At 39.7% G+C, this 24,359-nt stretch overlaps 1 protein-coding gene across 1 annotated transcript in view; it reads left to right on the top strand.

Annotated features, from left to right (window-relative positions):
* Positions 1-24,359, top strand: part of acaca.L (acetyl-CoA carboxylase alpha L homeolog) — a 253,393-nt gene that overhangs the window by 18,097 nt on the left and 210,937 nt on the right. Inside the window, 14 exon segments of the mRNA XM_041581952.1 lie at positions 1,550-1,631; positions 2,640-2,738; positions 5,334-5,440; positions 5,863-5,973; positions 6,667-6,876; positions 7,676-7,846; positions 8,370-8,531; positions 8,706-8,869; positions 9,388-9,538; positions 10,923-11,026; positions 11,688-11,769; positions 15,224-15,369; positions 16,912-17,062; positions 18,554-18,688. Coding sequence (XP_041437886.1) covers positions 1,550-1,631; positions 2,640-2,738; positions 5,334-5,440; positions 5,863-5,973; positions 6,667-6,876; positions 7,676-7,846; positions 8,370-8,531; positions 8,706-8,869; positions 9,388-9,538; positions 10,923-11,026; positions 11,688-11,769; positions 15,224-15,369; positions 16,912-17,062; positions 18,554-18,688 — 1,875 coding nt within the window.

Consider the following 24,359-nt stretch of genomic DNA (forward strand, 5'->3'; position numbering starts at 1 on the left):
TGGAATAAATATGCTTTTTGCCTATTGTTTTGATAACAAAAAATGTATAATTTCCTGAGCTATACAGGAACAATGAGGAAATAGAAACTACTCCATCTTTGGTTCTTGCAAGGTAGATAATTAGATTGCCGGCGCACAGATTTCTCCTCTGCATAATGGACTCTTGCTAAACAAAAAAGTCACAAAAATTTTGAAGGGAGGAGCTTGTAATCTAATTATCTACCTTGCAAGGACCAAACATGGAGTAGCTCTCTATTTGCCCTGTTTAGCTTAAGAAATGACAAAAAAATATTGATTTTTTTTTAATGATTTTAAAGGCAAAACAAATGTTTAGCACAAGCCCAATTCATTGAACGAAGGGTATATATTTATATACTTCTTCCCCTTTGAAGTGTACCTTCAAACTGAACTGCAGAACATTTACCAATATGACTTGAGAACTACTCTTCTCTCTCTGCAAGAAAAAATAATTAAGTAGGATATTCCATTAATGCAGGAATCCTTTACAGACTTATCTTTTTTTTTTAAACAACTTGCATCATTTTACAACATGACATAGCTTATCAGTTTGTAAGCAATTTAGAACAGGATTCAATGACTTTAGTCCAGTCTCCACCGCTTCTGTCCAATGAAGCATCAATTCCATAGATTAACAGCTCATTGGTCATTGTCCAGACATACACATATTGATTATCATTTGTGCCAAAACTACAGCAATTGTCATACAATTCTCCCAGAGATAACTCATGTTGCTTCATCTACTGTATGTGAGCTTTTTTTCTGGGAATCCTTTTATCAATGTATAATTGTTGGTAAAACTATTTTGAAAATTTTATGTTATTTCTCTATAGCTTTTCTTACTGATGTGGTCACAGAGAAGTTTTGGGGGGTTATTACTGTACTGAAAGCTTCAGGGAACTCTGACCTCTTTGGTTTCTTAACACCTATAAATATATTTACTTGGGGTCGAATATTGAGGGTTAATTAACCCTCGATATTCAACCGATCGAAGGAAAAATCGCTCTAATCGAATGATTCTAAGGATTTTAATCCATCGATCTAACGATTTTCCTTTGATCAAAAAAAAACATAGGAAAGCCTACGGGGACCTTCCCCATAGGCTAACATTGATGCTAGGTAGGTAGGGGGTCGAAGATTTTTGTAAAGAGACAGTACTTCGACTATCGAATGGTCGAATAGTCGAACGATTTTTAGTTTGAATCGTTCGATTTGAAGTCGTAGTCGAAGGTTGAAGTAGCCAATTCGATGGTTGAAGTAGCCAAAAAAAACATTCAAAATTCAAAATATTTTTTATTCTATACCTTCACTTGAGCTAAGTAAATGTGCCCCCTAGAACTAGAATATAATTGTATTAATGTTTTATTTCATTGTGTTTTATTATTGTACAGTTCTCTGTCTGTTGCAGTGTATAGCACTGTCTATACATGAATATCTATCTAATCCATTAGCAATGGTGCTTATTTGCTTGTGGATTATATTCAAGTATTTTTGAATGCTACAAATAATACTATTCATTTTTACTTTCCAGGCTGTGTGGGCTGGATGGGGCCATGCATCAGAGAATCCCAAACTACCAGAACTTTTGCACAAAAATGGAATAGCATTTATGGGTAAGATCTGAAAATGGTTTCCATTGATTTTTTTTTTTTAATGTAATATTGGCATTTCCATTCCACCCATACACAACCACTTTGTATACTTTGACACATGTAACAATTACAGTCTTTCCTGTACCTTTGGTCGCAGGAAAGACTGTTCGTTTTCATTAGGAAAGATTGTTCTTTTTAATTACAAATGTTAAGAGCTGAATCGTCAGATAAACAGGTAGAAACAATACGATTCATCAGTAAGCCCTGCCCAAAATTTTCTGTCTTGGCTGATCGAGTAGCCGACCAATATACAAATCTTGATATTGGTTGGATCGTCTCCTGCCATACAGGAGACTGATAAAGTACTGACTACAGTTCAGTGATTTTTTTTACTGTAGCATGTGCCCAGATCCCCTTATAGAACCAGTAATATCAAATTTAAAAAAAAAAAAAAAAAAAATTTGTTAGTATACATTGAAAAAAAACCCCACTAAGACAAATTAAACTTTAAAGTCGCAAAACATTTATCGAGAAATAACTTACCGAATCTTCCGATCCTCTTCAGAAAAGGCGACAGGTTGACGATCCATCATGCGTCACTCGATTTCTCCTCCCTGGCTATCTCCTATAAGGAAGGCAGGGAGGAGAAATCGAACACCACACGATGGATCACAATTGCTTTTTCTGAAGAGGAGCGCAAGCGGACTTTCTGTAAATTATTTCTTAATAAAGACTTAAATTAATTTGTATGGTGTTATTTTTTTGAATGGATACTAACAATTTTTTTTGATGTTACTGGTCCTTTAAAGTGTTATTCTTTTATGATACAAGTTATCCTCATGGGGATAATGGATTAATATAACCGTTCTGGTTCTGTAGAAGCACAGAAAATAAGAATATTTGGGTTTGCTTGGTTTTGTATTTCTGCTGAATGCACTGATGCACTGATTCCATAAATAGGCTTAAATAGGAACGTTTTTTTTCAGTCATATAAATTTGCAAACTAATTTGACTTCTTTTGTCTTCCAGGCCCTCCCAGTCAAGCTATGTGGGCATTAGGAGACAAGATTGCATCTTCCATTGTTGCCCAGACAGCTGGAATTCCAACACTCCCATGGAGTGGCAGTGGTGAGAAGATCTTAAGTCGTATTAAAAGGATGCTAGATTCTTGCATTTCATTTTTAACTGTGGTTAATAACTTGATATACAAAAATTTGGCCCTATATGTCTACTTTTGGCAGGTTACATCGAAATCATATCTTAAACATGTCATTTTCTGAGCCTAAAATAGGCAGTGATTAAAACCTTTAGAGAAGCTAGGGCAGCTCCATTAGGTTCTGTTCATCACTTAAACCCCTATAAATATTTAACTATTCAATTTAACTCTGCTTTCACTGGTCTTCTAGAGAATTTAGATATCAGTACAGCAGTGCAACTGTAATCTTCCACTCCTTTTCTGCACATGTACTGACAGGCATGGCATCAGACTATCGGCATAAACCCATAGTGCAAAATCATGACAGTATGCAATTTTTCTGCTGAAATCTGTCCTGTGTGTGCAGGCAAATGCAGTGAGGTTGAAGGCAGCAGATCATGTTTTCTCCGGAAAAAACTTGAATGCCAAGAAGGCTGCAAACATCTCCAAATTGATCCCTGGACCTCTCCTGTTGACTTAAACAGCAATTTGGCAGGTTTTAGGTGGCGAATAGTCCAATTCTAATTCTTCAAGTGCCAGAGTATAATAAATCTCGAAAATCCGATTTTTTTACTCAGATCAAATTTGTATAACTCTCTAGTCGAATTTGACAGTTTTGACCATAAAATAAATTTGAATTCAAATTTTTAATTCGACTCATGATAAATCTGCCCCATAAAGTGCAAGCAACAATCACAAGGTACACGTAAATGTGTTTTGTACTTATTAGCTTTAGCCATTATATAAATTATTTGATCATTCTGATGCTAATAGGCTTGATAGTAGGTTTGCACAACTTCAGAATGCATGTTATAAATATAAATGTAAAAACATATACAGCGAGATGAAATTGCAATTTTACTGTTATTTCCCCCACATGCCCCAACCATACAAACATATTTTACACCCACACATGGATATAAGCATATACTGCAGTTTTGTAATTAGGTTTAAATGAACACTTAAATTTTGAAGGCTTTCATAGATGTCAACTAATGTGAATTGATCACCAAAACGGTTTGCTTGTTTTTCATAATAAATGTGTGGCTATTCAAAGAATAATTTAAAATAAGCAGCAATTGTTCTAAACAGATCAATAATTTGGAAAATGTGATTGGCATGTTATTGTTTCTGTCATCATTGCTTACTTAAATATTCATGAACAGTTAAAAATACAATTTATCAGGCTAGAAAATAAGTTGCATTTTACATTTTGGATTATGCATAATTAAAAGCATAGTTAGCAACTTATTAAGTTGGACCTGGGGGCTTGCCAAGCAAATATGGGATCATTCCATAACCAGTTTCACCTTTACCTACACAACAGTAGTATTAAACTCTGTTGACATACAAACCTTTCTAATAGCCCATGCCATTAGCTCCCCTTAAGTCAATCACAGGAGCGAGCAACTTTTCCTCCAGTACATGGGTCTAAAATTTAGTGGAATTAATAGTACAGTCTCCTCGGGCTAATATGCCCAAAGTGTAATTTCTGTTGATTTTTTACCCACAATTTGAGCATCATTATGGCCTTGTACATCATTGTGCTCCCCGTATTTACAACGGATTAGTTAAAATGAACAAAATTGTATCGTGTTTGTTTGTTTATCTGACACACATTGTGGCCTTAATTTTTGTAGTGGATATGGCTTCACTTCTGCCTGTCAGAGGTAAAAGCCCCCGAAACGTTGTGTATCATTTGACACAATAAACCCTTAGGGGGTTAATCCCCTTTTGCATTTACTCCTGTGTGCCGGTTCCTCTTTCATTTGTTCTCAGAGGTAAAATGCCATTAGTGTGGGATTCTTTAGGCACAAATCTGTTGCTACTATTAATTCTGACTATTAATTCTGCCAGTAGGCACACTTGCTCATGATTTTGCTAGGGGCTTGATGAATGAACAGATACTTAGCCCAGCTATGTGGAAGTATAAAGACTTTGTAAAGAAGTGTAAGCTCTGATCTTCAGGTTATTGTGCTGAAGCACATCTCTAATGTGTCTTATGTTATAGAATGGTGATAAATACTTATCATGTTCTTATTGCTGTGCTTCAGCTTTATACTAGATTTCTTGTTCAACTTGCAGGAAATGCCCATTGCAGGTGCTTAATTGTTTGCAGCGTTCCCCAATTTTTTGGGGAACACTGTAGTCACATGAAATGATATATATTGCTACATTTCAGCAGGAAATACAATAACAGTTTCAGAATCAACACTACTTTGTTCTTGAACATATTAGGAGTCATTTACTTAGTGCACTGTGCAAAGTGCAGTTTTGGATGCAGTTCCTGCAATGCAGCTGTTTTTAGCATCATTGTGGTTGTCAGGGGGAGTTGCACGCATATTGATGCAAGGACTTTTCGCACAACTGACTGTAGGGAAATTAGTATCCCCACAACAGTGCTTGCAGTTGTAAATTATCCCTATTGACTTATGACACACACAAACATATTTTGAGAATTGTTTTCCAATTCCGATGTACTACTTTTTGTATAATATGTATATAATATGTACTTTTTTATGTTTTAGGATTAAAAGTAGATTGGCAGGAGAGTGATCTAAAGAAGAACAATTTAAGTGTACCTCCAGAGATATATGGAAAAGGATATGTGAAAGATGTGGACGATGGTTTGAAGGTTGGTCAGATTCCCAGGAAATAAAAGTCTACAGAAAAAGAATACACCTACTTCTTAAATATTGTAAAAATATAGAGATTTAAACATGTCCATAAAGAGCAAAAAGAGCACCATAATTTGAAATATAAATAAAAATAAAAAGGACATTGATGGTGGAGGTGGGAATACTGAGGAACATTCTACTTACTTCAAAAACCTCTACAAACTGAATATGACCTGCCATATTTACATAGTAACATAGTAAGTTAGGTTGAAAAATGCACATGTCCATCAAGTTCAACCTTTTAACTTGCATCATATCCTAATTTCCTCATTAGCAGATATTAACCAAAGTTAGGAATCCCCGTGCTTCATCAGAATCCCCATCAGTTCACCAAATGATAAACTATTAATTTACGTTTGTATTTTTTAATTTCTAAAAGGCAGCAGAAGTTGTTGGATACCCTGTCATGATTAAGGCTTCTGAGGGAGGTGGAGGAAAAGGAATCAGGAAAGTGAACAACTCAGAAGATTTCCCCAACCTCTTCCGTCAGGTAATCCTCTGTTTGTGTGGAGAGGGTTAAAATACCTGGTTCTGACTAGGGATGCACCGAATCCAGGATTCTGCCGTTTTCATCAGAATTCGGATTCGGCCGAATCCTTCTGCCCAGCCGAACCGAATCAGAATCCTAATTTGCATATGCAAATTAGGGGTGGGGAGGGAAATCACGTGACTTTTTGTCACAAAACAAGGAAGTAATAAAAGGTTTCCCCTTCCCACTCCTAATTAGCATATGCAAATTAGGGTTTGGATTCGGTTCGGTATTTGGCCGAATCTTTCACAAAGGATTCGGGGGTTCGGCCGAATCCAAAATTGTGGATTCAGTGCATCCCTAGTTCTGACCTAAGGGCATATGTTGTTATGTAGCTCAAATTCCTTTTTACAAATTGATTAAATTACAATTACACAGTGATGTTATGTGATCTGTGATGGATACTTTTTTAGAGATTCATTGTAGATGACTTGCAAGCACAGTCTGTTTTGATGACAAGAGACGAGAGATGACAAGTTGCTAAGCACAGAGTCTCTGAGAAAGAGAAAAGATATTGGCGTACAAGGATAAAATGTAGAAGGGAGATATAGAGTAGACATATGAACCTTTTCACTTGTTAGTGTTGTAAATAAAGCAGTTCAGTAACAGATTACAAATGTCACATTTTCTATTTTGGTTTTGTCCTTTTTAAAGGTTCAGGCAGAAGTTCCTGGCTCCCCTATATTTGTGATGAGACTGGCCAAGCAGTCACGTCATCTTGAGGTACAGATTCTCTCTGATCAGTATGGAAATGCCATCTCACTCTTTGGCCGTGACTGCTCTGTACAGCGACGCCACCAAAAAATTATTGAAGAGGCACCTGCATCAATTGCTACGGCTACAGTTTTTGAACACATGGAGCAGGTAAAATAAACCCAATATTACTAGAGGAGTTGCTGTGTAGCAAGTGATAAAGGATACATTGCTAGAATTCTATCTCGCTCCAAGCTAGGTTTTCTTTTACCTGAGACTGTGCAGAACACCACATACAGAGGACTCTTGTGCTGTTTTTTTAATGATCTTTTAATTGATTTCCATTAGGTCAGAAAACTGACTGAACTTTTCTGCTTGAATAATAGGCCAATGCTTATAACAAAGGTGGTGTATACTATTACTGTATATACATCCCCTAATGTACCTTATTTGCATCATGAGAATGATTTTCTTACAGACTTCAGTTGAACATTCACCAACTTTTAAAAAATACATTTTTTTTTAAAATATATTTTCAGCTTTTCTTAAACATTTTTGTATGGAGCCATCTTGCAGACCGACTGATTTCTTTTAAACTAGTGAAATTACTCTAATGCTAATGGAACACTAGGTGTTTTATAGCATTTGGTCACCTGAACATTTTCTCACTCATTGGAAGGGGATAAAAGTATAGAAATTGAACCCTTGAAGTGAATGTGCTATGTACTGTAAAAGGAACATTCTCCTTTCCTTCATTTTGAATTGGGGATGATTTCTGGGCTGATAAAATTATAGAAATTGACAAGTGTGCTATAAAGAATAGCCATCATTAATTTTTGCAGGAAGTTGTTCTTAAAGTTCTGGCAGTTTGTTTACTCCAAAGTAATGAAACTCTGTTTGTTGTGGCAAATTAAGTGATTTCTTAATATTTTATTATTCATATTTTCTTGTCTACGTTTGCTTTTTGCAGTGTGCTGTGAAACTTGCCAAAATGGTTGGGTATGTGAGTGCTGGCACTGTGGAATATCTTTATAGCCAGGATGGTAGCTTTTACTTCTTAGAGTTAAACCCACGGCTTCAAGTGGAGCATCCCTGCACGGAGATGGTAGCTGATGTCAACCTGCCAGCAGCACAACTGCAGGTATGCAGAAATGCTTTATAGAAAATTGTCTTTAAACCTTTGTTAAATTATAGATATAGAAAATATTGCATTTTTCTAGATAACCTCTAGATCCTCATATGAAAAGGGGCTATTCTCCTCTAAAAGCTACGACAACAGGGTTAATTTGCATAGAATTCAGGGATGATGAATATCTATCTGTGCTAGCTTATTGTTGGGATGGTGTGTTTTTTGTTCGATGGGTGACTTCATGATGCTACTAGACTGCTACATAAGCTATATAATGCATGTGAGCTTTGTATTAAAGTGAAACCTGATATCCCCTGATTTTAAGTTTTCCAGCATTTTATATAGTTTTTATAAGAAAATAAGATAAGAAAATGTTGAATAGTACTGCTCTAATATCTTTATGTCTGGCAGTATAGAGGTAGGTATGAAACAGAGTGAATGTAACCTTTTCCTTTCTTTGGCAGGCTGAACGACCAATATTGGTTTGCAATATTAAAGATGGTTTCTTTTCATTAATTTTGTAATTCTGCCACAGATTGCGATGGGGGTACCACTCCATAGAATTAAGGATATACGAATGCTTTATGGACTCCCTGCTTGGGGGGATTCACTCATTGACTTTGACAGTTCACTAAATGTCCCATGCCCTAGAGGTCACGTCATTGCAGCTCGCATAACCAGTGAGAACCCAGATGAGGTAAGGTTTATGGTATATTTTTTATGCTTTTGTTTAAAGATGTATACGATTTCATGTATAATAGACTCATTTTTGATATTTCACTGTGTTCTGTCCATCATTATGTGTTCTAACGCTGCATTAATTAAAAATTATTTTACATTACATACCTTACATATATTTTTTATCATCTAGGGGTTTAAGCCAAGCTCAGGAACTGTCCAAGAGCTTAATTTCCGCAGCAACAAGAATGTCTGGGGTTATTTCAGTGTGGCAGCAGCGGGCGGTCTTCATGAATTTGCAGATTCACAATTTGGTCATTGTTTCTCATGGGGAGAAAACCGTGAGGAAGCCATCTCGTAAGTAACAAGGGTATATTTTTGCTTATATACTATATAATGTACACACTTAAATATTGCTTTTTTTATATGGCTAACTGCAATTATCGGTTTTGCATTGTGTCTTCAACACAGTCAGGTCAAATAAGAAGTAGTATACTTTTTTAAAGCCACAGATTAATTTGCCAACAAGCCGTAGACTGGATCTATAAAGGTGGTGTTCCAGTGGTAATGCTGTGTTTGTCAATACCTTAATCCAGCTGGTGCAGATCAGGTAGAGACTCACAACAGGTAGAGAAAACACTGACATTACTAAGTAAAAAAAAAAATATTAACTGTTAACAAATACCTTTTACACCTTGGGGCTATTGCTTTCAGATCATGAAAACTATATACAGTATAAACTTAAAAACAATGATGAGACAAAACAGAGCTTGAATGGGAGGAGTATATGTATACAGCAGATGGACATTACTGTGAATTTCACTCTTTGCCAATTCTTTGATTTGTTGTTCTAATAAATAGTTCTTTGGTTTTAGAAATATGGTGTTGGCTTTAAAGGAATTGTCAATTCGAGGTGATTTTCGAACTACAGTAGAGTATCTGATAAAACTTTTGGAGACAGAAAGCTTTCAGCACAATCGCATTGATACTGGCTGGCTGGATCGGCTGATCTCTGAGAAAGTACAGGTAATTACAGTTCAATTAAAAGTTTTTCAAGGTCAAACATTCAGGTCTTTTCCTAAATCACAGAACATAAAAATTAAATAATTAATTAAACTGGTTATGACCACTTGCCCCTGAGCAATATATATTTCTTAAACGCTGACAGAAAAAATAATCAGTTGGATCAAATAGATTCTTAATCCCCTGTTAACAAATACTACAATCTACAGGACACCACAGATATCCCAATCAAACTAGCAGACCTAGGATTGTTACCAGACTTCACCATTTTAGCAATACTGAATGTGGCATTTCTGTACAAAAAACAAGGAATACCTGGAAAGCTGCAATCAGACGAATCTGTTGTAACACTGATTGAATTCACATTAACAGACAGCTATTTCTTATTTGGCCTACGTACAACAGATGGGGACTAGTATGGGAACTCCGTTTTCACCCCAGTGTGCTAACTTTTTCACGGCTAAACTAAAACAGTATTTCTTCTTCACCCCATCATCAACTTTTAATTAGACTACTCCACAATCCACAGTTGCTTCCTAGACACAACTGTTTACATCAAAGACCCTACATATCATATATGGAAAAACCACATACAAACCATCATGTATGTCAGCTTCCCCCAGACCACACTAAACACACCATCTCTAACCAGGCCCTACTCTACAACCGGATCTGTTATGACCTCTCAGAAAGGGCTCAGACCTCAGAACTCGCAGAAAAATAACTTTATTTACAGAGGCTACAACCCAAGGATTGTAGACCACAACATGCACCAACTGCTAAAATACAAACAAATTGCGTACCCCTTGTCATAAACTATAACCCAAAGCTAGGAAATCTGCCAGAGAGCTGAACACACTATAAAGCGATGAGAGAATATACAACATATTTCAAGATCCATCACTTCTGGCATTAAGAAACCTAAGGAGACTTATTTAAAAGTTCAATTTCAGGACCCAGCAGTAATAGAACATATCCATGTTGAATGCAATATCCACGGCCATTCACCAATGTGGTTGATGCAAAAAGAAGCATGAACTGGAGAAACTTTGGAGAAACTGAGACAAAGCCTCAGGAAAGGACCACTCACCACTGGTTTACTATGAACAATAAAAAACGAAACGATACACAGGGTTTGTATTACAGTGAAACCTTAGTTTTTCCTGATATCCCCTGATTTTAAGTTTTCCAGCATTTTTTATCATTTTTCCTGCCAATGTATAACACATAATGCATTTACCTAATTTTTATATTCATCTATCTATGGTCCCAAATATGTGATTAAGTGGATAAGAAAATGTTGAATAGTACTGCTCTAATGTCTTTATATCTGGCAGTATAGTAGGTATGAAACAGAGTGAATGTAACCTTTTCCTTTCTTTGGCAGGCTGAACGCCCAGATGCCATGCTAGGAGTAGTTTGTGGAGCCCTGCATGTAGCAGATGTTAACTTTCGCAACAGTGTCTCCAATTTTCTTCACTCACTTGAGAGGTAAAGTTATACCACTGTGAATTTGTTTTTTTTGTTGTTGTTGTTTTTAACAATTATTATGTATTCTATACATTACAAAACATGCATGGGTATATACTGTATAGTTAACAAAGTAATCAACCTAGTAATATTATTTTCTTTGCTTAATACATGTACTAATATCTAAATTAGGTAGGTCGTGTAACAATTTAACAACCCAGAGTTTTGTTTGCATGACTGATGAGTGCCGTATTGTCATTTAATTATTGATTCTTTACCTGTTATCTTGATTTGTAAAATAAGAGGATATTAGAAATCACCTCGGCGACCTAGTACATTTATGCTATAACTGGAATAAATAATACCTTTGTAGGTGCCCATATACAGTAGTTGCAGCTTTGAATATAAATTTTATGGATAAGATGTCCTGGTCCTAGTCCTTGCTTCGCTGGGATAGTTTGGTTTTTCCTCACTTCAATATGGAAACCAAATGCAACATAAAGGGGTAGATAGATTTGCTTCCATTTATCACTTTTGCTTATTGCTTTTTGCTAAAAATGGCAAGTTTGCAAAGCACCACATAATGAAAAGTAAAATCTAAAAATTGTTTCTGATAAGAGGATATAATAAAATATGTTGAATCTGGAAAACACAATTCCTTATTTATTTGTTCCTAATACAGAGGGCAGGTTTTGCTGGCACATACACTGCTGAATACAGTAGATGTGGAACTTATCTATGAAGGCGAGAAATATGTTCTAAAGGTAAATATTCCTATTTTTTTTTCTTTGGCAACGTTGTTTTCTCTAGTTATTTTTTTTCATTGAACTAGTCTGCAGACTTGATGATTGCTTTTAACTGGGTACCTGAATGGAAATATTTCCTCACAAGGCAATTACTCAGATGAAGGAGGTGGTAACATATTTAGCACAAGTTAGAGGGAGTAATTGCTTAGCACAAATTGTACAGCTCTCCCAAAATATCTGTTTAAATGATAGTGCTTGAAAAGTGGTTTAGTGATCTGGCCTATTGTCTTTGTACAAATGGACATTTACACTAAAAACTAAATATGCAGATAGAGTCCCTAGATTAAAAGATTATTGGCAGGTGTTAAAGCTGAAAACAGTAATTAAGAAAATCTGAGAAACAAGATATATTCTTGTTGATGCCCCCTGAATAATGGAAAAAGCTAAGCATTACAAGAAAAGTTTAAAGCCTTCAATTGTGTCAACCAACTACAATTTTGGAGTGCTCATAGGGCAGTGATCCCCAACCAGTAGCTCGCGAGCAACATGTTGCTCTCCAACCCCTTGGATGTTGGTCTCAGGGTCCTTAAAGCAGGTGCTTATTTTTGGATTCCAAGCTTGAAAACAAGTTTTGGTTGCATAAAAACTAAGTATAGTGCCAAGTAGAGCCTCCGGTAGGCTACCAGTCCACATAGGGGCTACCAAATAGCCAATCACAGCCCTTATTTTGCACCCCAAGGGACTTTTTTTATTTGTGTTGCTCCCCGACTCTTTTTACATTTGAATGTGGCTCACAGGTAAAAAAGTTGGGGACCCCTGACATAGGGTATGGCTAATGGGTACAGGCACAAGGAGAAGTATGTGACTGTAGCCTAGCGGAGCACAGGTTGGTTGATACACTGACTTCCTCTTCCTGTATGTGTGTTTGTGTATATGCTAATGCTGATAACATGACACTCATATCTGAAGATGGAGAAGAACCGATAACCTTCATAACTAAATTTGAAGAACAAAAAAATATGGGGCTACAGTTAAATATGAAGATAGTAAAACTAATGGATTTCCCAGAACTCAAGCAAAAATTCTCCCTTTCCAATAACATGCTGTTTAGATATCTTCAGCTTCAACACGCCATGTACTGGTAACCAAATCATCAACTTGGATCCCCCGAGGATCGAGACCTGGACATATAATCCAGGCTTAAAGAAACCCTTATTCCAATGTTATAATTGCTTGGCAGTGGCGGGTGGCCCAGTTCTCCATAAGCTCCACAGCAAATGGCAATGTGACATCCCAGGTATCACAGGGGAGATTTGGCAAGAGGTATTGGAAACCGCAACCCAAGGGCTAATATGTTCCAGAGACAAACTAACTCAATTAAAATTTCCGAACCTATCTTACCCCAAACTGTTTGCATACGCTAAACCCGGCCAAGAATTGTCCCAGATACCAAGGGGGGTCCTGCAACCTACATTCATATGGTGTGGACCTGTTCTATCGTCCATAGATTTTGGTCTGAGGGCACACAACAGATCAGAGGTAGGCTAGATATACCAATTCCTCTGGACCCGATAATACGTTTGCTCAACCAAGTCGAGGAGTTGTCAAAAACCTGCTCTGCATGTATGTCAAAAAAACAATTGCATGGAAATGGAATACTTCAGAAGGTCCAACGCAGACACTGTGGGAACACATCATACATAAAGTGATACCATTATACGAACTAAGTAACATACATGAGACGGGCTGCCTTCAAAAATTTGAAAAGATCTGGGGACCATGGCTGGGCCTAGAGGAAGAGGGCTGATGACTTTCCCCAAAACACCCCAACTTATACACCTCCCACCCCGCATTAGGCACAAAAATACACAAGACCCAGACACAGCTCCCAGTGTTTCTAACAACGCAACCCTAAGTAAGAAATGACACAATAATGCAGGTTGTTTGTACTTAATGTTTATTTTTTTGGTTTTGTTTTGTTCAACTAAACATGTATACAAAATGTCCCAAGATAAATACTGTACAAAGATTTACTGTATTTGAGAAATTTTCAATAAAAGAAATATAAAAAAATTGTATATATATATATATATATATATATATATATATATATATATATATATATATATAATACAATATAAGATAGTAGGTTATGACAAAAGGCAAGAAAACTTTATAACTGATGGTAAAAGACGTGGCAGTAGTAGACAATTTTTTCTGGCATAACCAGAATAAAATATATATAAAACAAAACAAAGATCAGATATACCCAGGACATGGAATTTTTTGTAAGCTGAAAAGTATCAAATTCTTTGAACTTTGGTGTCTAAATATTGTGGACAAGAAAGATCACAAAAAATGTAACACAGGCCAAAGCAAATATTACAGCTTGAAACCTAAATGACCAGGTTGATGCTGTTTATTTTGGAAAAATTATGAAATGACCCAGTTAGAAAGTTTTGCTAAGTAAAGAATTCATGCTCCTGAGAACACCGAAGACCAAAACAGAATATAGGATATTTAAAAAAACAAAACTTTTTATTGCCAGGAGCCAAAATGTACTTAACAACACTTAGGGGCCGATTCACTAAATTCGAGTGAAGTATTCGAGGTAAAAAAACTTCGAATTTCGAAGGTTTTTTTGGGCTACTTTGACCATCGAATGGGCTACTTCGACCTACGACTACGACTTCGAATCGAAGGATTCGAAGTAAAAATCGTTCGACTATTCGACCATTCGATAGTCGAAGTATTGTCTCTTTAAAAAAAACTTCGACCCCCTAGTTCGGCAGATAAAAGCTACCGAAGTCAGGAAGGTCCCCATAGGCTTGCCTAACTTTTTTTGATCGAAGGCTATTCCTTCGATCGTTGGATTAAAATCCTTCGAATCGTTCGATTCGAAGGATTTTATCGTTCGATCGAAGGAATAATCCTTCGATCGTACGATCGCAGAATTTGCGCTAAATCCTTCGACTTCGATATTCGAAGTCGAAGGATTTCAATTCCTAGTCGAATATCGAGGGTTAATTAACCCTCGATATTCGACCCATAGTGAATCAGCCCCCTAATGATAATGGTTAATGTAATTACCCTATTAGAATAATACTATATTTTGGGTCGGATTATTGAGTGGGATAATATTTATGTTTGGTTTATTCCTTTAGATAATGACAGATGCCCTCAAGCTAATATGTGTGCTTATGACACATGAGGTGTTTTGCTTGCTGTTCCCATCTAGTTGAAAACAATGCTGCACAAAATGCCCTTATCCACCTGTCACTGACCTGTTATGCACCATTGCTGCTGCACATGCAGAAGGGACAGGTGGACCATGGCCACTGTTTTTTTTCCCTGGTATTGGAGCGTTCTTAATATTTTTTCCCATTATGCTGACTTTTCATATACAGTAGTCACATTTACAATGTGTGCAAATTTATTGAAATAACATTCCATGATCTCCCTCAAAAATCAGGTGACGCGTCAATCTCCCAATTCATATGTGGTGATAATGAATAACTCCTGTGTAGAAGTAGATGTACACAGACTGAGTGACGGAGGCCTCCTTTTGTCCTATGATGGCAGCAGCTATACGACTTATATGAAAGAGGAAGTTGACAGGTAAGCATTTTATATCTGTGTGTTGCTTCCAGAACAGCTGATAACTACTTCAAGGGAAATGTAAGACTACAAAAAAACTCTGCAAGCTTTCCTTTACTTTGAAATAAGTACCCACTCCCAAATGGGGCTTGGTATTGTTTTATTTTGTATCCTTTGCGATTTATTCGTTATTTTTATGACAATCGCAAGTTTTTATTTAAAGAAACTCTATAATAGGATGGTGTTTGTTTTTTTGTTAATAGCTAGTTCATATTGGTGCACTAGTAAGGTGTTATGGGAATAGCTTAATGTGGCACCACTTGTAAAACCAACAATTAATGCTGCAATTTCCATAGTGCGGTGCACAATTTCAGTATATGTGTATGTATGTATCTATTTAATCTTTTACTGGGTTTATTGCTCAAAAATGTTTTGCTATGGTGCCTAGAAACTTCTAGTGATGCTAGCGAGTACAGCAAGAGGTAATTGTGTATAATGAAAAAGTGTCATAATGAAATAAAGGAGAATATCTCTGAGGAACAAATATAATTTCCCAATGCACATTTTCAGAAAGACAGTGCAATATTAATCTTAACTTACCTGTATACTTGTAACTGAAATGAGGTTCTGCTTCTGACCAACACACAGGCTGCAAATATCATAGGGAGGAGAAATAGTAAATGAGTTGTAAGTTTTGTATTTTTTGAAAATAGATAAAGCAACATATTGAAGGATATTAAGGGGTCTTACACGCATGGGTGTTCTTTTGGTGTTTGAGCGCACCTAAATGCACATAAAAACACTTCTGTAAAAGCCTAAACAATTTCGGACATGGTTAAAGGGATTTTGTATTTTATGGTGTAGTTTTTATTTATAAATTACATTGTAAACAATTCACTCTACCATGTGAAATTTCATTCCTGAACCAACAAATATATATTTTTTTAGTTGTAATATTGGTGTGTAGGCAGCCTGGTCATGTGCTTTCAGAAAGAGCCAGTGCTGCACTATGGAACTGCTTTCTGACAGGCTATTGTTTCTTCTACTGAACTGTAACTGAAGGATTCTCAAAGGGACATAGATTTTTACTATTAAGTGCTGTCTACCAGGTCATCTGATTACCTTCCCATTGTTCTGCTGATGGGCTGCAGCATTAAAGAGTGACTAATCAAATACAAATACAAATACAAAACACATGACTGGGCACAGCTGAGGAACTGACAATATGTGTAGCCCTGTGTCAGATTTCAAAATTAAATTAAAAAAAATCTGTTTGTTCTTTTGAAAAACGGAATCCGTTTGCTGTTTTGAAAATCTGATTTCAGTGCAGATGTCTGCTGGAGCAACACTTTTAACTGATGCATTTTGAAAAAAACATGTTTTCATGACAGTATCCCTTTAAGAAGACTATAGGGAAGAGTATAGGGCATACCAGTCATCATAAACTATTAGTAAAACTAGATTAGATAGCAGTTTTTGGCCTGTGGTGCTTTAAGGATACCTGAACTGAACAACAAGCAGCCCTAGAATTCTGCTCTAACTTTGAGAATCTTTTTTTGATAGGTACCGCATAACTATTGGGAATAAAACATGTGTCTTTGAGAAAGAAAATGATCCCTCAATCCTGCGCTCACCATCTCCTGGTAAATTAATTCAATATGTGGTGGAGGATGGTGGCCATGTTTTTGCTGGTCAATGCTATGCCGAAATAGAGGTGAGGACCGCAACTTGTAAAAAGCAAATGCAAAAGTTACACAGCTTAACACTGCTCTTGCAACCTTTTTTAATGTTAAGGTGGCCATACACAGGGAGATCTGCTCGTATGGCGATATCCCCAAACGAGTGGATCTCTCCCCGATATGCCCACATTGAGGTGGATGATATCGGGCTGATCCGATCGTGCTGATCCGATCGTGGGCCCTAGGGATGAAGGCTGTGTGGGCGGTCGGCTCGCTGAACCGCAGATATTGATTGGGAAGCCCGTCGGCAGACCCCACACACGGGCCAGTAAGCTGCCAACTCGGTCTGTCTGCAGTTTTTATCGGCCCGTGTATGGGGGCCTTTAGGGTGAACCATTTAACTTATGTTTAATGTTTAATGAAGTGTGACTTCCCCCTTTTGCATGCATAACTGCAAGTAAAAACAGGGATGTTCTGTGCATGCAATAAGCTGCAATTCATGGAGTATTCATTCATAGAGTGTAATAAAAACTATTAAGTGTGCCCACATCTGGTAGACCATACCAGCTGACCAGTAAATTTTACCTCTTATTAGATGCTATGGGTTATTTTATTGGGTTATTTTGTCACTGACATAAAAAGGAGTTTAATTAATGCAGATAAATTAGCTGTTGGGTTAAGACTCATTTACATTTAAAAAACACACTTTGCTGTGACGTTGAGATGCATCCTGTGCTATCTACTTGCACTTGGATATGGAAGGACCAAATGCATGGTAAAAGCAGAAACTTAGAGAAGAACAGTTCCAGGCACTGCTAATAAGGGTGCACCTATTTGTTAAATGCATTCACAGAAGAGTAAAGTATTCCAACTATAAGCAGTGGTATCCTGTACTCGTTAGAGACAATGTATTATAATAATATATATCATGAATCACAGTGTAGTAGAATCTGGGTTTGTAGCTGTGGTCCTTATTCTGATTTGTTTGTTGCTTAATTCAAGACCTCTAATAACTATAGTAGGGCAAGATTTATTACTATGAAATTCATTGTATCGAGTCCACAATACAATAACGTATATCGCAATTAAGTAGAAACAGGAAGCACTGAAACTGGTACCAAACAGTTCCACGTCATGCTGCAAGTGTAAATCACGCCCCAAACAACACTCTTAGCCAAAAACAAATGGAATATTGCAAAACACCAGAGTGTCTGCTGTAAAGTTAACATTTAACGTTTATTTTCAGTAAAAAAATCTAAATAAATATTTTTTGTTCTTTTCTGAGGAAGTGGCTTTGTCACAAAACCCTTAAATCATTAGGTTCCATTATATTTTTGATCATGGTTTTTTTTACTATGAAAATAAAAGTTACATTTTACATCATTTACTATATGCATACTGTGCAATTGCTACGAGCTTTCGTTAAATGGGTTTTATTGAGCTGTGTCCAGTTAAAGGGTTGACTGTCTTCTGGATGATGAAGGAAGATCTATTTCTTTTGCTTAGTTTCCTTTCCTCTAATGCAGGTAATGAAGATGGTGATGACATTGACAGCAATAGAATCAGGTTGTATACACTATGTAAAACGAACTGGAGCAGCCCTGGAGCCAGGATGTGTGATAGCTAAGCTTCAGCTGGATGACCCCAGCCGTATACAACAGGTACATGAAATATATCTTTGTATAATTGTCATCTTCTCATAAAAACAGTTGTGAAGGATCTATAATTAGTCACTTTCCTTATATTTTTGAGTGTAACAAGAGAGCACGATTCTTTCTTGGCTGTGTGTGCAAAAAATTATTTTGTACTCACATTTTAAACTTTTGGGCACAGTTTTTAATAACTTTGTGCTCAGGTTAGAATGGATACAAAATGTTTTGGTTTTTTTTGTTTTTTTTTTACACAAAATTCTTTTGCAGTTCTGTAGAGCAGGGATGTCCAAAATGTAGATCAGGATCTACTAGTAATCCTTGTCCCGATCGCCGCCCGGAGCAGTCCAGGAGCTCCGGGCGGCGCGTCCTCCCCTGCCGGTGTCGCTCCCAATATGGCGGCGCCCATGGCTGCCACGTGGGTAGCGGCGCTGGCGTGATGACGTCAGCGCGCCGACGTCGGCGCAAGGACACCAATGACGTCACAATGGCTCCAAATTCAAATATAAAAACGCTACCAAGACGCCAGAATGGCGCCCAAGTATAGGAAACTTTCCATGAGTTTATCCTGGGTTCCCTGTGAGCTACTTTTGCTATAATCTTGTTCCTGATTATTATCCTGACCCTTGCCTGGACTTTGGACTTTGGTGTTATCCGCCTGCCTGTGAACTCTTGCCTGGATTCTGACTACTCCTTTGATTAACCCTTTGGACACCGCGACCTTGCTCCCTCAAGAGGGCTTCCTCCTCGATCCTGACTACCTCCCTGGAGGGAGCTCCCGGCTCCCTGACATTATACTTGGGCCATGGATCCTACTGAGGAAGCTACGCCTGATTTCGGACGAGCGATCCGCAGACTGGCATCCCGCATGGAGGAATATGAAGCCCAGCAGTACCGCATAGGACAGGCACTCAATACCCTTCTCTCTCGAGTGCCTCCAGCGCCTCCTGTTTCCCAAGCTGCTGTAAATCCTCCCATGGTGGTCGTCTCGTTTACCACAGGTTTCTCGTCTGGTGAGCCTCGTATTCCGCCTCCTCCTTGCTTCAGTGGGGACCCACAGGCCTGCAGAGGTTTCGCTACACAGTGCTAGATCCAGTTCGAGTTCCAACCCTCGCACTTCCCCAATGAACATTCCAAGGTGGGCTATGTGATGTCTCGTTTGGTGGGCAAACCGCTTGAGTGGGCAACATCTCTTTGGGAGAAGAATTCTCCACTGACTTTTGATGCCAAGGCTTTTCTTCAAGCATTCCGTACTGTGTTTGATGCCCCGGGTCGGGTCACTAATGCCCCGTCTCGTCTTCTGCAACTCCGGCAGGGGAACCGCAGTGTCAGTGACTATGCTATTGACTTTAGAACTTTGATGGCTGAGACTTCCTGGAATGACGATGCCTATAAGGCCGTATTCTATCAAGGTCTGTCTATTCGCATTAAAGATGATCTTGTCTCCAGGGAGTTCCCTGATCTGCTGGAAGATCTGATTGCACTATCCAATAAGGTGGACACTCGTCTCAGAGAGCATCAAGTAGAGAAGGAGCGTTGTAAAAGATTTCAACCCTTGTTGGCGCCCCGCTTCCAAAGACCTCTCTTACATACTCCAGCTACTCAAGCTTCTACTTCTCCTCCAGAGGAACCGATGCAAGTTGGAAGGGCTCGTCTCTCTGAACAAGAAAGGCTCCGTAGACGGATGGCTGGCCTTTGTCTGTATTGTGGCGGACAGTCTCATTTTGCGAACTCTTGTCCGGTGAAGCCCACGAGTTCTGTCCCCCGAGGTATATCTAGGGTAACTCATGTAGGGGGCACTACTCCGAAGTCTCAAGAGAACACTCACAGGTTTCTCCTTCCTTTACAGATTCGTCTAGCCACTAAGACCATTGTCGGCTCAGCTTTCATTAACTCTGGAGCTGCTGGGAACTTCATGGACGCTCTTTTTGCCAAATACATGGAAGTTCCCTTATTCCCATTGTCTACTCCTCTTCGTGTCACTGCCATTGACGACAGACCCCTGGAGGCTGAATTTATCTCTATGACGACTGGGGAATTACCTGTGCAGGTTGGGACGCTGCATAAAGAAAGACTATCGTTCCTAATTATTTCCTGCCCATCCGTTCCAGTTGTTTTGGGTCTCCCTTGGCTGCGCCTGCATAATCCCACCATTGATTGGTCCGCAGGACAGATTTCCAGTTGGAGCCCATTTTGCCAGTCTTCCTGCTGAACCCCTCCAGAGGGTGAATATCTCTATGTCTGGTCTGAAGACTCTACCCTCCTTTTACAGGGAATTCTCTGATGTATTCTGTAAGAAGTCTGCAGAATTCCTCCCTCCACATCGACCATACGATTGTCCTATCGATCTCCTGCCAGGAACCATGCCCCCTAGGGGTCGCACCTATCCTCTTTCTCAAGCTGAGACTTCCGCTATGAAAGACTATATTCAGGAGAATCTCCAGCGGGGTTTTATCCGCCCCTCTACTTCTCCGGCCGGGGCAGTTTTCTTCTTCGTGGAAAAAAAGGATGGAGGCCTACGTCCTTGCATTGACTACCGGGGCCTTAATAAGATCACAGTTAAAAACCGGTACCCTTTGCCTCTGATTGCTGAACTCTTTGACCAATTGAAAGGGGCTAAGATTTTCACTAAATTAGATCTCCGTGGGGCATACAACCTCATCCGCATCCGTGAAGGGGACGAATGGAAGACGGCATTCAACACTTGAGATGGGCACTATGAATATCTCGTGATGCCCTTTGGCCTCTGTAATGCCCCCGCTGTCTTTCAAGAGCTCGTGAATGACATCTTCCGGGATCTTTTGGGAAAGTCTGTGGTCGTGTACCTGGATGACATCCTGATCTTCTCGAAAGACCTTGTATCTCATCGCTCCCAGGTGAAAGAAGTACTCTCTCGTTTGAGGAAGAACTCTCTCTTCGCCAAGTTGGAGAAATGTGTCTTTGAGGTGTCTAAGATTCCTTTCTTGGGTTATATCATCTCCCCAGAAGGTTTCGAGATGGATCCCGTTAAGGTGTCAGCAATCCAAGCGTGGCCCCTTCCCTTGAGCACCAAGGCTATTCAAAGGTTAATCGGATTTGCTAACTACTACCGGCAATTCATCAGGGGGTTCTCATCCCGTATTGCACCTATCCATACTCTCATCCGAAAAGGGGGTAATCCCAGTTCTTGGCCTCCAGTTGCTGTAGAAGCTTTTCAGTCCCTAAAGGACGCATTTTCTTCTGCCCCAGTCCTCCGTCATCCGGATCCTAAGCTACCCTTTTGCATTGAGGTGGATGCATCAGAAGTAGGTGCTGGGGCTATCCTATTCCAGAGACATTCTGCCGATGGGAAGTTGCACATTTGTGCCTTTTTCTCCAGAAAGTTTTCTCCTGCAGAACAGAATTACGATGTAGGGAATCGAGAACTTCTGGCAGTCAAGCTTGCTCTTGAAGAGTTGCGTCACCTCCTAGAGGGTTCTTCAATTCCGGTCACGATTTATACTGATCATAAGAACTTGGAGTTCATACACTCTCTCAAGAGACTTAATCCTTATCAGGCCAGGTGGGCCCTGTTTTTCTCCCGCTTTAACTTTATTCTGACCTATCGTCCTGGCTCCAAGAAACGGAAGGCCGATGCGCTTTCCAGAAGTTTCACCCCGGGTGATCGTCTTCCAGAAAGACTTGAACCAATTATTCCCCCCGCCATGATTATTGCATCTCTGTTTCCCCAATTTGCCAAACAAATCTTGGCTGGACAGTCTTCTGCTCCCCCGGATACCCCCATTGGGATGGCTTTTGTTCCCTCCGAGTTACGTCTTCCCATTCTTCAACAAACCCACTGCTCCAAGCAAGCAGGACACCCTGGTCCTGAAAATACTCTTGAACTCCTTAGACGTTTAGTCTGGTGGCCGACTATTCGTAAAGATGTCAAAGACTTTGTTGCTGCCTGTACCGTTTGTACCGTTTGTGCCACATCCAAGCCATTCTCGCCATTCTCGCCCCAGTGGATTATTACAACCATTGCCTATCCCCTCTCGTCCATGGACTCATTTAGCAATGGACTTTATTGTTGAACTTCCCCCCTCTAGTGGAAACACTGTGATCTGGGTTGTGATTGATCGCTTTAGCAAGATGGCCCATTTCATTCCCCTGCGGAAGCTTCCCTCTGCTGTGGAGTTGTCTCAGCTCTTCATCCAGTATATTTACTGTCTGCATGGTTTTCCAGTGCAAGTTGTCTCTGACAGAGGTTCTCATTTTACTGCTAAGTTTTGGCGTTCCCTGTGCAAAGATCTGGGTATTACTCTCCAGTTCTCCTCCACTTATCATCCCCAGACAAATGGAGCAGCTGAACGAGTAAACCAAGCCTTGGAACAGTTCTTGAGGAATCAAGTCTCCCTTTGTCAAGATGACTGGTCTGATCTCCTGCCATGGGCGGAATTTGCTCATAACAATGCATGCCACACTTCCACTGGAAGGTCTCCGTTCATGTCGGTGTATGGTCAGCATCCTCAAGCCTTCCCCCAGGACTTTGTGTTGTCTGACGTCCCGGCTGCTGATGACCATGCAGCCCACATGTCTGCTATTTGGGCTGCAACCAAGTCGAACTTGGAGAAGAGCGCTCTGGTTCACAAGACGTTTGCAGATTGTAGACGTAGATCCTCTCCTCCCTACAAGGTTGGTGATAAAGTCTGGTTGTCTTCCAGGAACATTCGGTTGAAGGTGCCATCTCCTAAGTTGGGTCCGAAGTTTGTGGGTCCATTCTCCATTTCGGAGGTGATCAATCCTGTGGCTGTCAGACTTCAGCTTCCCCCTGAGATGCGAATTCCCAACGTGTTTCATGTCTCTTTGGTGAAACCCGCTACCTCCAACCGCTTTTCTGTGAACCAGTCTCCCCCTCCTACTATCTCTGTGGATGGTCAACAAGAATATGAGGTGGAAAAGATCCTTGACTCCAGAATCTCCAGGGGCTCTCTTCAGTACCTCATCAAGTGGAAGGGCTTTGGCCCTGAAGAATGCTCCTGGGAAGGACACTCTGATGTTCATGCTCCTCGTCTTGTGAGGGATTTCCACTCCAAATTTCCCCAGAAGCCAAGTCCTGGTGGTCCAGAGGCCCCCCGTGAGGGGGGGTACTGTCACGATCGCCGCCCGGAGCAGTTCCAGGAGCTCCGGGCGGCGCGTCCTCCCCTGCCGGCGTCGCTCCCAAAATGGCGGCGCCCATGGCCGCCACGTGGGTAGCGGCGCTGGCGCGATGACGTCAGTGCGCCGACGTCAGCGCAAGGATGCCAATGACGTCACAATGGCGCCAAATTCAAATATAAAAACGCTACCAAGACGCCAGAATGGCGCCCAAGTATAGGAAACTTTCCCTGAGTTTATCCTGAGTTCCCTGTGAGCTACTTTTGCTATAATCTTGTTCCTGATTATTATCCTGACCCTTGCCTGGACTTTGGACTTTGCGGTTATCCGCCTGCCTGTGAACTCTTGCCTGGATTCTGACTACTCCTTTGATTAACCCTTTGGACACCGCGACCTTGCTCCCTCAAGAGGGCTTCCTCCTCGATCCTGACTACCTCCCTGGAGGGAGCTCCCGGCTCCCTGACAATCCTTTAGCTGGAGATCAGTAGATCTCAAGACTCTGTCAACAAACAGCTGGTCTAATTCACCCTCCTGTTTCATACTTTTTATTCAGATATTTCTGTTATGG

The sequence above is a fragment of the Xenopus laevis genome, chromosome 2L (genome assembly GCF_017654675.1).
Source record: "Xenopus laevis strain J_2021 chromosome 2L, Xenopus_laevis_v10.1, whole genome shotgun sequence".
In the NCBI taxonomy this organism is placed as follows: domain Eukaryota; kingdom Metazoa; phylum Chordata; class Amphibia; order Anura; family Pipidae; genus Xenopus; species Xenopus laevis.